Raw genomic sequence first — 16,540 nt, 5'->3', positions numbered from 1 at the left:
AAACTGTGACAATCAAAGGAAATTTTGGCAGAGAAAACAGTAGCTAGTCCCCTATCAGACACTAAGATAGCTGGGTGTGGTAGTGCATGCCTTTGACTATGAGATATTAAAATAACTGGGTATGGTAGTGCGTGCCTTTGACTATGAGATATTAAAATAGCTGGGTATGGTGGTACATGCCTTTGACTGTGAGATATTAAAATAACTGGGTTTGGTAGTACATGCCTTGGAGCCCAGCAGTCGGGAGGCAGAAGCAGGCAGATTTCCATGAGTTTGAGGCCAACTTGCTCTATTGACATAGTGAGCTCCAGTCCAGGCAGACCTATCCCAAACAAACAAACAAGAGCATCAAAAACCCTAAAACGTCACTGCACAACTACAGCTATTGAGTAAATCTGACTTTTAAATAAAAATACGAAAAAAAAAAAAAAACAGAAGAGGAAAAGTAGGGCTCCCAAATCAGAGGACATGCAGATGACATTTCACAACCCTGGGAATGGGGGAATCTTCTGGTTTGAGTTTGTTCTAGTGATGTCATGAGAATGAGTAGTGGGGGTCAGGTCAACAGCTCAACATTTAAAGAAAAAAACAAAACAAAACATATGGATCTCAAGAGTTAAATCATAAAAATACCAGATGGAAATATCTTGGGCTGTGAGCATTGCCGTATTCTGCATCTGGACGACAACATCAGCCAGGTCCTGCCCGGCTAATTCGTCCATGCTTGGAGGGAAGTGTGAGGATTAAGAAACGACAGTAGACAAAACAGAGATACAAAAGAAAAGAAAGAGGCACAGGATAGAGTCGGGAGGGCAACCCAGTGAATACTGAAATTTGCCCCATGTTTATTTCTTATGAGCTTTATAGACCCCAATCAAAGAGAAGGGGGAAGACAAAAGACTTCTTTACCAAGATGCAAGGTACAGAGTAATTACCTTGTCAATACCCAAAGCATCAACTAAATGCACCCTAGCTCAAAACATCCTGTTGGTAGCCAAACCTCCTGTCAATAACCTTGAAGCAAGAATCAGTCTGAACTCTCCGCCCTTTGGTCAAGGTGGAATGAATCCACATTTGTGGGCTCTCACAGAGCATCGAGACATAAAGGTTTAAAACATGTAAGTGGGGGCTGAAGAGGTGCATTAGTGCTTTAAAACATGAAACACTCTTGCAGAGGACCTGAGTTTAGGTCTCAGAACCCATGTCAGGCAGCTCACAACTGCCTCTACCTCCAAGTGCAGACAATCTGCTGCCTCTGGCCTCTGTGGACACCTACGTGTGCACACACCCACACACAGACACACAGTTTAAAAACAATGAAGGTAAACAATTTTAAATAGTCACAAAATTTGGAAACCAATAAAATCAATTTTCTGATGATTTCTAAAGTCTTTACAGAGAAAAACTAACATAAACGCAAGGATGGTCGGAGACAAATCCCGAGGAAAATCCCCGCCATGGGAATGCTTTTAACATGCATGCTAAGCGTGCTGTGCAGGGAAAAGACAGGACATGCCTGGCTACATGCTTTGATGTTGAGTGATTTCATAATTCAATTTATATAATATTATATTATATTATAATATAACTAATAAATGTAACAGTCTAATAAAACAATAGTAACTATTTAGCAACTGTTGTTTGAGGTGTGTGACAGTTACCTTCAATTTTAGCAGTGATTCACGTTCTCTGCTCTGCGGATCAGGCTGTTTCAGCTGAACACTTCCAGCTCACATCTCTCCTGAAGTTGCAGTCAACTGTCAGTGGGAGCCGTGATTTTCAGAGCAAGGACACCCTTTTCGGCTCCCGTCCAGGGCTGCTGCTCGCCTCAGCTCCTTCCCGGCCATTGACTAGAACCCAGTCTCCTACTGCACAGGCTTCTCCACAGACTGCCGGGCTGTCCCCACAGCAGGGCAGTGATCCAGTGGAGAGAAAGAGGCCATCCAAATGACGCCATGGCTGCTCTCAGCCCAGTCTCACAGCAATGCACCGTCATTTCTGCCGTATTCTGTTCTATTTTAGAAGTGAGTCACTAAGTGCAGCCCACACTCAAAATGAAAGAGGACAGCACAGGGCAAGGGTGCCAGGGAGGGGGACTCTGGGAAACTGGGAGATATCCTGGAGGCTGTGCATCAGTATACAGGATAAATGATAGGCACATGATAGATAGAAGATAGATGATGATGATGATGATATAGATAGATAGATAGATAGATAGATAGATAGATAGATAGATAGATAGATGATAAATATATGATATCTAATAAATAATAGTTGATAAATAATAAACATTAAGTGATTGGCAAATATACAGATGATTAATTGATTATAAGTAAATGACAAATGATAGGTAGATGATAGATACCTAGATAAACTATAGGAAATAGATAAAAGGATGCTAGATGAAGTAGATAATAGATAAATAGTGATAACTAATAGATGCTAGATACAGATAGAAAATTGATTGGTAGAGGATAACTAGGTCAATGATAGATAACAGATAAATAGATGCTAGATAGAAATGGATAGATTAGAGGATAGATACAGATGGTGAGAGAGTAGATTGACTGACAGATAAGATGTGGATGAAACAGGCATAAAAACTCACCCACAGGAAGAATTTATGCAGCCCTGTTTGCTTAAAATAGCCCTCAGTCATGCCTGTAGTCCTGGCAAAATTGTAGATTTCACCTCAGGCATTCAAGCTCGGATAATACTATGTGCTAGAGAGAACAACCCAGAAGGATACGTATGAAATCTAATGTTGCTGATCTGTGAGGATAAGGTCCAGACAGTTTCCACACTGCATAACACCCTTCCATGAGCTTTATTGCACAAATACATGAATTTATTCTACACACATGCACCATGTCTCTGAGCAATCTTTCGGAGTAACACAAAACATTACCACACAGACATTTTAGCGACAGTGTCTAAAGCCCCCAAAGAAAAGTCCCTGGGAATTTCCACAGCCAATCAAAGTGAGAGAAGCTACATTTTCACACAGCACCGAGCCTCTCTGTGCCCAGCATCTCCACTCCTGCTTCTCATAGGAGTGAGGCCCCAGCCCTGTGACCACAGCATGGTTAATAACATATTCCCAGGGCACATGCCTTACAGGTGCCAAAAGCAGGAGGGGAGGAGGCCACAACAGAGGGGAAGTTAGGGGAGCAAAAGAATTCTCATTCAGTTTTATCAACCAGAGACACCAGACAGATGCAGAAAGAGTAGACAGCCCCTTCCTGCCCCTGGAAGGCCTGTGGCTTTGGTTTTAAAGAACCCTTGATGGGGGTAGCATCAAAACCACACCATTAGAGGAAGTGAAAAGGGGATGGCGGTATTAACTGATCTCTGAGATTTACCCTCTCGGGGAAATATGCAGACACTGGTATGTGGCTCACACCTGGAATCCCAGTGCTTGGGGGACTGGGCTTGAAAGGATAGACACAGAGTTCTGAGCCAACCTGGGCTACACAGTGAGCCCTAGGCTACAAAAGTAAGACCCTATCTCAAAAGGAAAAAATAAAAATCACAAGATTGCCAGGGAAGGATACCAGAGTTTGAATGAAATCTCAGTGTGAAGACTAAACACTGGTCTCCTGCGGAAAGGAAGATCCTGGGCCCTCACAAAATGTCATTACCAACCATACAACCTTAGCTAAGTTTCTTAAGGTTCATGGGCTTCAGCCACTCCACCAAAAGAAGGACAAGCCTACAGGGTGATGTCAGTATCCACCTTGACCCTTTCAGAGAGCAATGCTGGGCACTCCTTGAATGATGGTCCCTACCACCCCAGAGGCTATCCTGGACAAACAGTCACAGCCTGCTTCTCTGTAAAAGAGGGGCAACAATATGTTCTTCACTCGGTTTTTGTAAATGTAGCACTACATATAATGTTTAACACAGAATCATCATACGGTAACCATAAAATAAATAACTGTCCTACTATAAATATAATTGTCTGCAAAACAAAGCTTAAGATCTAGGGTTAGATCAACCAACACATTGCACAGACCGCGTGTAGCATGGTGCTTGCACGTAATTGGGGCTCAGTAAATGTTAATTAAATCCAAACTTAATTTCCCATATTGCATCTCTATTTTAAAAGCTTTTGGACTGTGTACAAGTGATAAATCTTGGAACCTGACACACACGGAGCAATCTTACAGCTTCGTTAGTGGGTCTTTCGGTTTGTCACAAGATTTTCAGTGGGTTTCATGCTGGAGATGCAGGCGTTACTCTCAGTTGGTCTGGAGACAAGGTCTACTCCTGATCTCCCTGGGCCAGGAGAAGAACCGAGAAAGAGCTGGCAGTAGGAGACACCACTAGGCAAGACAACAGAACACAGTCACAGAGAGGGGAGAGAAGAGGAGAGGAAACAGAGAGAGAGAAAGGGAGGGGCAGAGGGGGAGGAAATGCAGGGAGAGATTGAGCACCACATTGTTTGATTAGGGTGTGCCTTCGTGGTAGAGTGCTTGCCTCCCACATATGAAGCCCTGTATTAGAATGACTGGGTGTGAGGATACAAACTCAGTACATAACTGTATCAAAATAGGAGGCTGTTTCCTCTTCTTTGTGAACTGCAGCCAACCCCCTACAGAACCACCCTGGCTTTCCAAGTTCAGAACACCATCAGGTTTGGAGGCTAGCACCTCTCCACTGTCTCTGCCGAGGCAGAGAAGCCGGCCTCTCAGCACCCAGTGTACTCGCACAGGGAAAGATGGAGAAGGAAGTGGCGGCAGTGGAGTGTCCATACGTCACGGCTACTTCTCCAGAGGCAAGGGGGAAGCATGGGTTTTCTTTCCTGATAAACAGGGAGGAGAAGTATGGGAGGCCTCAAACCAACCACAGTAAACATCAAGGGAGTGTACAGCGAGGAGCAACAGGCATCCCTTCCCCGGATGGAAACTCTGTTCCTGGGCTGTGAAGAGAGCCAAGGAAGGAAAGAAAGAGATGCTACAGGCCACTGGGGTGGGGCAGTGACAAGCCAAGATGGCACTCCCAGCCTGGAAAGGGAGGGGCCGCCACTTGTGGATAGTGTGCTCAAGAGTCTACCTAAGAAGGAAGGTTGGGACCAGGCAAAGGAGAGGCTCAGGCCAGTGATTCAGTTCAACAGGGACCAAGGCAGTCAGAGACCCTTCAAAACAGATAAGTAGGGTAGGAGGTGGCGTGAGGAGTGAGTGGCACAGGAGATAGCACAGTGTAGTGAAGTCTTCTGCAGGATCGAACATTCCATTCTGCAGGGAAGCTCCTGAAAGGGGAAGGCAAACAACTCAAAATAGCTTCAGGAAGTTCCTAAAACTGACCAGATTCATTCACCACAAGCTTAAGCAATAAAAGCTAGGAGACCTTCTCAACAGAGAGAAGTCAAACTGCAAAGAAGACTCTGAAACCAGACCAGCTTTTTGGAAGGAGCCAAACCCATCTGAGCTCCCCAAAAGAGGTTTAGAGCAGAGCACTTGGAAATGACATCCCCCAGCCTGTTGAGCCACCTATAGGCTATGTGGTGTGCTCCAGGTTTCCTGGTTGTTGTGAGTTGTCACTCAGGCTGCTATGGACTTTGGTGATATAGCTGTCTTTGAGTCATCTCCATTCCTGTAAGTAACCCCAGTAAATCTCATTATTCACCAAGTTGGACTTTGAAGGTATCCATACTTTTGTCTGTTGTGGGCTCCCTGGCTGGAGAGGGAGCTATGGGTTGTGTCTCCCCAGGAAAAACTTTGTCAAACAACACGGTGGACCTGTTATTAAGAAAATATAAGCCAAGCCAGGCAGTGGTGGCACACGCCTTTAATCCCAGCACTCGGGAGGCAGAGGCAGGTGGATCTCTGTGAGTTCGAGACCAGCCTGGTCTGCAAGAGCTAGTTCCAGGACAGGCTCCAAAACCACAGAGAAACCCTGTCTTGAAAAACCAAAAAAAAAAAAAACCAAGAAAGAAAGAAAGAAAGAAAGAAAGAAAGAAAGAAAGAAAGAAAGAAAGAAAGAAAATATAAGCCAGCCGGACATAATGGTAAACACCTATAATCCCAAAATTTGGGAGGTGGAAGCATGAGGATTGGGAGTTCAAGGTCACCCTTGACTAGTTGGTAGTTAGTAGTTGGTAGAGCTACAAATAATGAGATGGGAGTTCCAGGCCAGCCTGGGATATATGAAATTCTATATCAAAAAGAGCAGGGAAATGATATTTTTTGTTGTTACTTCAAATTGAACTTTTCCCATTCCAGCTCCGAGAGTCTTACTGCCCAGCCCTCCCTACCTTACCCCAGGTAGCTGGGCCAGTGCAGCAATGGCTTAGGTTATAAGTGTTCCTGCCCAAGATGGCTGTATTCTATGAATGACTGAGCTTAGCTTGCCCCGTGAACTGATGCCTGCCCCTGTTTTAAAGTGCTTTTCCTTCTAACTTTTCACACGATGCTCAGGACAGAAAGAGTCAGTAGATATTCTAAGGTCTCCCATGTCCAGATTTGGTACAGGCCTAGAATTAGGTGAACTAGAAGGGTTTGGGCCCTCTCTGCATTTTACTAAATACAGAAATACCCAATGAAATTCTGAAAGTGATAGTGAATGTGTGCTTATTTTTTCTTCCATTTAAAAAATAAATAAATAGAAAGAGTTAAAGACTTGAGATGTAGCCCAATTGGTGGAGTGCTTACCTAACGTGCACAAGACCCTCGGTTATACTCCCAAGGCCACATACTCCAAACACGAGCATGCAAGCCTGCAATTCAAGCACTCAGGAGGTAGAGTGTTGGACCATCAGTAGAACCCTCCCTCACAGGTACCAGACGGCTATCTATCAGCTTCCAAGACAATCCTATTTCTCTGAACCCAGCAAATACTTAGTAGACATTAAACACAGGGCATGCCCGCACTTGATGAGACTGAGGTAGAGGGTGTGGGACAGATAAACAGAAACAGCTCTGAATACTGGCTCCCAAATACCAGAGGGGATGGCGTGGCTAGTCATTTTACCTAGGACCAAAAGGGATACAGCAGAATGATAGAGGGTGCTAATGGCCTCTCGCTCTACAGCATACCGCCAGCAAATGCTGACCCAACCAAAGGTCATTATGGGGTTTTTGTCCCTTCATAACCCAACATCCCCCTCTTGCAGAGTCACATGCTAAGCTTCTAATTTTAGGGGAGGGATTCCCAAAACTACAGTTGCAGTTACAATGTTTCTTCTACTTTATCTGAGCTGCTTTGCTCTTGCCATGACATCTCAACTTCTGCCTGAAGTAAGGCGGCCTTTCTTTTTATATTAGAGTCTAATTTAATTACTGAAGACCTGGAAAAAACATGATGGCAGTGATTTGATAAGACACTGCTATTTTCCCGTTCATGTTAATCACCTTCGGTACAGGAAAGGAGATAGTTATAGGGAGAGACAGTGCGTGTACCACTGCCCCAAATAAAGGTCCTCCATGGGGCGGGGCTAGTGTTAGGCACAGTTCCAGTGTGGGGAAGCTGTCTTAGCAGCTTTGGCCTCTCAAAAACCCATCCGTGGGGAATTTCATCACTCTGATGCTCATTTTTGAGTCTGTGGCTTATGCAATCACCCTCTGCTCTTTTCAAAGATGGAAAAACCCAAAGTGCCCTTGGCCAGAGTCGATTACATTCTTTGAGCAACTGTCTGGGAACGGATGGTAGGAGCGGTACTGCCAAGATGCCAATTCTCAGGCAGTTACGGGGCTCACACCTGTAACTCCAGCAGTTGGAAGGCTGGGGCAAGAGGACTGTGCCGAATTTGAAGACGACAGGGGGAGATCCTGTCTCACAAACAAGCAAGCAAACCGAAAAGATGCCAACTAGAGATGCTTTTCCCAAGAAGTGTCCGTAGCAGATGCTCCAGGTCAAGGCTTCACATACACATAGAAACACAGAGAGGCTGGAAGGGCATGACCAGCAAAGCTGGCTCGATCCCTCTCGTATTCAAATAAAAACAGTGTTACCTTTAACATCTCAAAAGCAGAGCCATGCTCCCTCCCTCTCTCCCTTCCTCCTTACCTCCCTCCCTCTCTGAGATAGGGCTTCATGTATCCCAAGCCATCTCTGGTGATCTTGAATTCCTGAGTCTCCTGCCTCCATCTCAGAAGTCCTGGAATGATGGCTGCCAATCAACAGGCCCAGTTTATGCAATGCTGGGACTCCAACCCTGGCTTCCTGCTTGCTAGGCAAGCACTTACCAACCGAGCAACGTTCTCAGTCACAGAACATGATTTTTTGAAGGGGCTTTTTACACACACACACACACACACACACACAAATATGTATATAATACATACATACATACATAACCACTCACCAAAGACACAGAAAAATTTTTAAAGGGTCAATATACAACTTTTCCAGCAGCATGAATTGCCCTTTATGAAAGCTAGCTGTTCTAATAAGGTAACTTCTTGAAAACAACAATAGCAAAAAAAAACTCACAATAAATGTTATTTTTCCAAAATAAAAATCATAAAGCTGTGTTATCACAATTTTGAAAATGACAATTACATGACAAAATGTCAGTAAGAATGACTTTAAATAAATAAAGGAATATATAAAGCTAAAACTACAAAACACACACAGCTGAGTGATAGAGACGTGCAAACCAATTTGTTTACACTGAGCACCACTAACAGCATTAAGATTTTTTTCTCCTTTTTACTAAATTTTAAATTGTTCTGCACTAAATGGTATCATTTCCAGAAATCAGACAGATAACAATGCTATAAAATGCTCCAATGAACTTGGGGAATGTGAAATCACGTATGTATTTCTCATATCAACTACGTCACTGATCTGAGTGCTTCATTCAAGTCGGCCTGTGCTCAGTACAGCCAGATGGAAGGCTCCAGCAGGGGCCTCAGCTGGTGCCAAGTGGAAGCCATGAACCTCTGAGTCCAGCCCGGCTCCCTCTGCACCCAACCCCACCATTTGGGTTGCTTCTTACTCAGTGACACAATAAGAAAATGGTTCCTTAAGCAGAGAGACCAATCAATGATGTGGGAGCCCCCTCTGTGTGCTGTGAGTACCATTAATGAATAAAGAAACTGCCTTGGCCTGCTGATAGGGCAGCACTTAGGTAGGCGGGGAAGATGGAACTGAATTCTGGGAGGAAGAGGACAGAGTCAGAGAGAGGCCATGGAGCCGCCAGAGTCAGACATGTGGAATCTTTGCCAGTAAACCACTACCACATGGTGATATACAGATGAATAGAAATGGGTTAAATTAATATAAGAGTTAGCCAATAAGAAGCTAGAGCTAATGGGCCAAGCAGTGTTTTAATTAATATAGTTTCTGTGTGGTTATTTTGGTTCTGGGTGGCCAGGGTGAATAAGTGGCCTCCTCCTACAAATCAACTGCTTAAAAATTATCATAATAATATCAAAGTTGATGAACTGCATCTCTTGGGGTATTATATCTGTTCATTTCTTTTTTAATTGAAAATTTTATTGTTGTTAGAGAGAGATTTAAATGGGGTCTTACTATGTATGGAGCCCAGACTGCCCTCAAACTCATAACAATTCTCCAAAGTGCTAGGATTATAGGTGTGCACTACTAGGTTCAGGATTCAATTTCTCATCCATTCAACCAATGTTACTAGACATGGGATTTTATAAAGTCGGGAACCCCATTTTGATTCCTTGCATTCCCCCACACACATTGGCCCATAAGAACCATTCTGACAGTTGGCATGGCTGATGGACAAAAGGCTGATAACTTATAATACATCTGTTGTCTTCCTCAGCAGGCCACAAGCCACACATTCTAGACAAACACTGCACAGCATGCTGCTTCCTCTTTTCACTAGTTTCATTTTGAGACAGGGTCTTCAGGTAGTGGAAAATGACTCCAGAGCCCAGGCAAGTCTTGAACTTCCTGACTCAGCCTTCCTGGTAGTTCTAACCGTGTGTACATGGCATAAAGGAGACAGAGAAGGTCTGGGTAAATGTTTCTTGTCATGCCAGGGTAAGGACCTGAGTTTGAGTCCCCAGGTACAAGGTATGGGTATGGTACCATGCATCTTCCATCCTGGTCCCCCTGTGGTGAGATGGGAGGTGGAGCCAGGAGAAGCCCAAGAAGCTCGTGGGCCTGTCTGTAGTGCATGAAATGTCCATGAAACAGATCGGCCTCACAGTAAAAGGTGGGGCTACCCTGACATGCCTGCTCCTGCATTTATACAAAGGATAAAAGAACAGAGAGGAGGAAGGGGAGGAAGGAGAATCTGCAACAGCCCAGTAGGGGAAGACTAAAGAAATCCAAGCTGAGGAGTGTCTATGGCTGAAGCATCAGTTACACACTAGATCCTGTTGTGGACATTTCCAGTGCATTACCTAAACTGACCTCAGCACAATCCTACAAGGAACATTCTTACAGGCCAGTAGGCAAGAAAGACAGAGCTGCTCAAGGGCACCCACAGCAAGGTGCTCTCAGGTTAATCAGGGCTAATGTCAGAAGCACTCTTTACAGTCAGGCCACACAGGTACTCCCAAGAGGTCAGCGGGAAGTAGTCTGTACAGGGCAGGACGAGGTGATTGTAGGAAAGAAAAGATGTACAAAACTAACCCAGCCTGGTGTGTTTCTAGGACAATAATGAGGCCAATGCTATTGCCTTTATTATACAAACCAGACTGGATGGAGGATGACCCCGGGAAGGGAAATCAAGGTCTGACTGATCACAAAAGGTCTGTGTGATGCCTCCATTACCCACAACCATCAGAGGAGGAGCTAGAGGCTTAAACAGCTCCACCCTGGGAAGCCAACTCTATGTTTTGGTTCCTGAATCTCTCTGATTGCCATAGTTTCATCTGTAAAAACAAAGATTTTTTTTTTAAAGAATCTACTTTATAGAGTTGCTTTGGGGATGAGTGCTAAGAACGAGGCTGAGGACATTTTATAGCCAACCAATCTTAACGGTAGATTTTTGTTTTCTGTAATGATTATTGCTAAGCCCCTATTTTAAGGCATAGCATAACTATAACATTTTATTATGGTTTGGATTCTTGTTTGTGTGATTTCTTTTGAGACAGAGCCTCCCTATATGGCCTGAAACTATGATGCTCACCGTGTCACAGACTCCCAAGTGTTGAGACTACAAGTGTGTACTGACACACAGCTTTTAGCTTATTCTCTTAACTATCAAAACTTATTGCACCAACTTGTTCCTGGGCTACCTTTTCCAAGCTGATTCCACAATCCCTTACCATAGCAGCCACTTGGTGTGCATGCCATGTACTGACAGCTGTACCCTTCTCATCAGGACCGTGTGGCAACATCTGCAGCTGGAGAGGTACAGAGAGGGGGATTCCTGTTGCTCAATGGCCACCCAGCCTGCTTAGCAAGCTCCAGGTTCATGGAGAGACCCTGCCTCAAAAATAAAACAAGGTAGATGGTGTTTCAGGAACAACACCTGAAGCTGACTTCTGGCATCTACACGCATGTGCACACATGTGCTCTGCATTTGTGTGTGTAAACACAGACATTTTGATGTAGTAATACATTCTCTGTCCCCTAGATTCCCTCACTGTTGGTTCCTAACTCACAAGGAAGAGCCATAAAGGAATTCGGAGATTGGAACCAGGCCTCCAATGATGTTCTGAGTCTCCATCGGTGACCTGAGTACTCCACACAGCAATCACGTACATCCTTCTCTGATGGAAACAGCCTTTCACCCACCACCCCATTTTACTCTCCTTCAAGCCTTTTAACAAACCCCATCTCCTCTCTGATTTCCCTCCCCCCACTTGAAGTATAAGTAGCAAGTTTTGTGAACTTCCCCGGTGACCCTGAAATGGTGAAGAGATGAGGCCAGTGTTCTGTGTGCACTCAGTTCCCTACAGCTCTCATGGAATTTTCATACATCTTATTTTACAAGGCGGGAGAGGAAGCCTGAGGGTTGTTTGCCTCACCAATGAACCACAAAGTAGGAAGAATCACAACCACATTCAGAAGTTCCCAGTGTCTTCCCTCAGGCATGCTACCTCTCTTCAGTGTCTCAACATCCTGTTGGTTACATCCACATCCTCTTAGGTTTGCTCCTCCCATAGGAGTCCAGCAAGTCCTGCTTTAGAAACCAAGACGCATCATCTTTATCCGTTTTTACAAGTTCCTCAAGGGAATTAAAGTTGACGAAACAGGCAAGGATCCTGGAAAGATGTCGAAGCGGTAAGAGCACTTGGTGCTCTTGTGGAGGACCCTAGTTCAGTTCCCATTACCCAATCCACAACCACCTACAGTTCCAGTGCCAGAGGATCCAATGCCTTCTCCTGTTCTCTGTGGACACACAGTGTTGCATGTGCATGCAGGCAGAACAACTATAATCACAAATCAAGAATAAGTAAATCCTTTGGAAAGACAGCGCAGATAAGGACCTCACGAAGCTGGCACTGGTTGGTTAGTTTGGCTGAAGTGTTATTGTTGGTACCACGTCAGGTATTAAGAATAAAGCCTTACACAGACGTCCTGGATGGGGGCTCATTTAGAAGAGAAAATGGATTGAGAAGTAAGCTTACAGAAACGTAAGCACTCCTCTAGCTTAGCACAACCATGTAAGCAGTCTATCCAGAGGAGCCGGAGGACCACAAGCTTCCAGAATGAGGCTGGGTAATCCACCACCACGTGAGAGACTGGGGTGTCCCCTGCTAGTTCACAGCCTGCACGGCTCTGCACTGCTGGGTTGCTGTCTCCTACGCTGTTTTACAACACTGCCATAGAGAACTTGACCCACAAGTTCCGGGGTGGGAAAACTGAATCAGAAAAACTGGGATCCAGTGTGTGGAAGAGCATCGGGGCTGCAGGGTTGGAAACAGGGAGGTCCCCTCTTATGAATGGGACTTGATGGTGTGTCCGACTTGTTTATTCTCTGAATTGTCATTTGTCCCTAGTGAGAGGTCAGCTCTTACCAGCCTATGTAATTGGGCTCTGGGGGCCTGACCCATATAAGGTACACAGCAGCCACGCACTAGGTATTGACTAAGCGATTGCAAACACATGCCTATGTGGACATCTCTCTGTGTGTATATAGAGGATACTATCCCAGGTTCATCAACAAGTTTGTTTCTTTCTCCTCACAGAAATACTCATTGTCTATATGTGCACATGTCTGAGCATCTGTGAAGATGTCTAAGACCTAACAAAGGTATGTAGTCACTGAAGGGCAGACTCTATAATATCACAAAGACCTCTGACTCACCTGTCTATCACAAACACACTCCCACCCATCAACTAATAATGCAGATGTTTAAAAACTGAGGACTTTTATAAATAAATGCTCAGGGTTTTTAGCTTAACAAAAATAAAATTTCTCAAGTCTCTCTAAACTCTTAGTCTCTGATTAATCGGTTTGAGCAAGGAGGAAAGCACAGACAAGCATGTTTATAAATGTGACAGGTGACATATTCAGAACTCCTTAGGCAGGCCAGATGTCCTCTCTACAGTGGCAACATATGCAGGAAGTTAGAGTGTATGATGAGCACACACTGGCCATTCTCTGGCTTCACAAGGTACCAGACACTGGTACCAGACCACAGCCCAACCCTGGGAAGGACTTTTTATTGTCAGCATCTTATCAATAAGAAAGCCAAGATTCCTGGAGCTGAATAACTTGCTGAAGAGACTGTGCCCTGCTGTGACACAGGCATTGTGCAAACTCTAGACTCTAATTTGAAGTTTCAGTTGTTCCAATGAAGTAAGTGCTTCTCGCACTCTTTTACAGGCACTGATTTTGAAGGATGTGTGCTTAGGCACATTTGATGGTGTATGGACTTCACCTAAGTCATCCTCTGAACACAGACAGCAAGTTAAAGGATGAAGACCCCACACACACGGGTTAAAGACAGTAATAAGCAAGCACATCTCAGAGACCATTCTCCTGTGTTTATACAACATGAAGCCCTTTGCACTTGGCCGAGTCCACTCAAAGAAATCTAGTTTCTAACAAGATGTGTGTGTGTTTTCTAACAAGGATACACACACACACACACACACACACACATATATATTCCTTCATGGCAAGCCAGTGGGACATTCTTAACTCATTTCTATCCATTTCTCAAACAGAAAAATGCCTTCAGTCTGTAAGGAGCCGCTGGGGGGATATGCATTCCACCTGCCTTAGAGCTCAAAGGTCAGCGGTGTGACAGTGAATGTCAGCTCATCTGTGACTTTCAAGGGCAGTGGAATTATTTTCAGAACTACTGACAAAGTGAAGAAAGTGGTTGGGGGCTGAGAAAAAGATAGATCTTCTTCTTAATCTGAAAGAAAAATGTCAGCTGCCTTCATCTAGATTCTGCAGGAACCATTTAACCTCTGACCTAAGGAGGGAAATTATTTATTTTTAAAAGATTTTACTTTAGCTCATAAGCCCAGTGGGAAAGGTTTCCATTGGCTCTTGCCTGTCTGTGAACTCCTCCCTCAGACTATCAGAAGAGACCAGCGAGGCAACAGGGCACCAGGGGCTGAGGTGAGAAGGCACTGCCCTAAGGTCATTCAGTCAGCTAGGCTGGTCAGTTGGTTCCCCCAACATTCCGGTAATATGTACTCCAAGGTAGCAACCCAACCCCTGCTGTAACCCTGTCTTCTGTTCCTTAAATAAATACCTCCCCCAAGAGGAGAAACTACTAACTCTGCGCTGACCCTACTTCAGACCTGGCCTTGGGTTTCATTTGTTTTCTGATTTTAAGCACTTCCATCACATGCATCTCCCAGAGTCTGAACTAAGAAAAAAAAAAAAAAAGCCAGGCGCCTTGGGGCTTTGAAGTGGTAAAGATTCTAGTGTCTGCACTAGACAAAGGTCTTAGGTAGTCAATGACCTTGGGCTACTAACTTGTTCTACCAAAAAATTGACCAGAAGAGAAAATACATCATCAAAATGTTGTCGAAATTTCAACACAAAAGTCACATGGTTCCGGCACTTAGTAGGTGATGGTTCCGCGCTCTGAACTCTATGGCACACTGCACAAAGCCCGGGCAGAGGGCAGGGTTTGTCACAACGACATGGCTGGTTTTCAGGTGTTCCTGACTTGCCTATAATTCCTGCGCGTTTAATTTGTTACCATTTGCCCTCCGAACGCCTATTAACCTATTTCTAGCTTACTTCTTAGCACCAAACCATCTGCGGAGTCCAAGAAATAAATTCTCTGAAAGTATCAGGGATTAAGTTGTTGCCCTTCCCACCGACCGGAGCTGGGCCAATTGCAATGAAACGGGGACTTGAAGATAACACATGCAAAGGTGCCTGATACACCTCTTGGGGTAAAGGATGGGACAGAGACCCTGACTTAAGTTGCTAGGTTGGGCATGGTGCAGAGGGAGCAGGACAGGGAAGCCTCACAGATGACCCTGTTCTCTGCACACTAGCAGGAAGAGATGCTGGAGGGAGCAGTGGCCAGTAATAGGTACCTGAAGACCCTAGCGGCGGTCTGGTTCCTCCTCCAAGCTGTGCGCTGTGCCAGCACTCCTTGTATGATCTCCTTCTCATTGGGTAGCCGGTAGACAGGGAAGACGTAGAGCCAACAGAGTACCACCACACAGAGGGCACTGGCTCCCACGGGTAGCCGGGTACGCGGGAACTTCCATGCCAGTATGGCCATTGCCCCTCTGGATGTGTGTAGCCGGGCCCGCCCGCAGGGGCCCATCACAGTCTCAGAGTCCCAGAGTCGGTGGTGGGAGTCTCAGCACAATGCTAGGCGAAGTGGCAGGGGAGGGTGCCCCCACGGCCGGTCCCCCATGCACACACACCTTTGGCTTTCTTGTACGCACTGCTGGGGTACCCCCACCACGGTCCCAGAGGTCAGTTACAAGGATCTTCTCCAATGCAACTTTTCCCACGGATTTCTTGCTAGAGGAAGTGGCCCCCGGGTAAGTCACGAGCCATGGTCGTTTTCCCTGCAGAGGCGAGTGCTGGAGGGGTCTGGACGAGAGCAGTGGGGTTGGCTGCTACCGCCCTTACAGTCGCCCTCGGCTGCGGTCCTGAAAGAGGTGCGGATGGCTCCGGGACATCTGACCCACTGTGTCCCTTTCAGAGAGAGATGCTCTTGCGCCCTGCACCGCCCTTTCCCCGCCTCCTGCGCCGCCGCGGTGCGGTGCCCGGCACCCCTCAGACGTGCTCTCACCGCTGCTCCAAGTCCTTGGAAATTTCCACGGCGGCGGCCCGGGGACCGCTACCCAGCCCCCAGTGTTTCGGTCTTGCCCGCCGCCGGGACCCTCGCTCCACTCCCCTCCAGAGCAGGCTGAGAACTCACTCTCATCAGTTCATTCAGAGTCGCACCAGCAGCCTTCCGCTGCGCCCTGGACTCTGCAGACACGCGCCCCAGGATTGGTGGAAATCAAGGTCTCCCCCGCCCTCCCCCACCCACGAAATTGCCTCTCGCGACCGGCTTGGGGCCGCAACACTAGCCCAGGGCGCAGGCCCCTCGCCGCTGCCCTTGTTCTCTGCCGAGAGAGGCAGACAATAAGAACAACGGCCCCTCTGGTGCATGCACGCACGCACACACACACACACACACACACACACACACACATATATCTATTCTCGAATGTGCCCAAACTG

General features: G+C 45.9%; 1 protein-coding gene across 1 annotated transcript in view; it reads right to left on the bottom strand.

The window, feature by feature from the left end:
• St8sia1 (ST8 alpha-N-acetyl-neuraminide alpha-2,8-sialyltransferase 1) overlaps positions 1–16,260 on the bottom strand; it is a 152,711-nt gene extending 136,451 nt beyond the window's left edge. Inside the window, exon 1 of the mRNA XM_057787739.1 lies at positions 15,391–16,260. Within this exon, the coding sequence (XP_057643722.1) occupies positions 15,391–15,626 (236 nt within the window). The 5' untranslated portion in view covers positions 15,627–16,260. The remainder of the gene's footprint in view (positions 1–15,390) is intronic.
• Between the last annotated feature and the right edge of the window lie 280 nt (positions 16,261–16,540).

Source organism: Chionomys nivalis, chromosome 1 (genome assembly GCF_950005125.1).
Source record: "Chionomys nivalis chromosome 1, mChiNiv1.1, whole genome shotgun sequence".
NCBI classification, from domain to species: domain Eukaryota; kingdom Metazoa; phylum Chordata; class Mammalia; order Rodentia; family Cricetidae; genus Chionomys; species Chionomys nivalis.
Note: the sequence above shows the minus strand (reverse complement) of the source record. Positions and strands in the feature narration are given on the sequence as shown.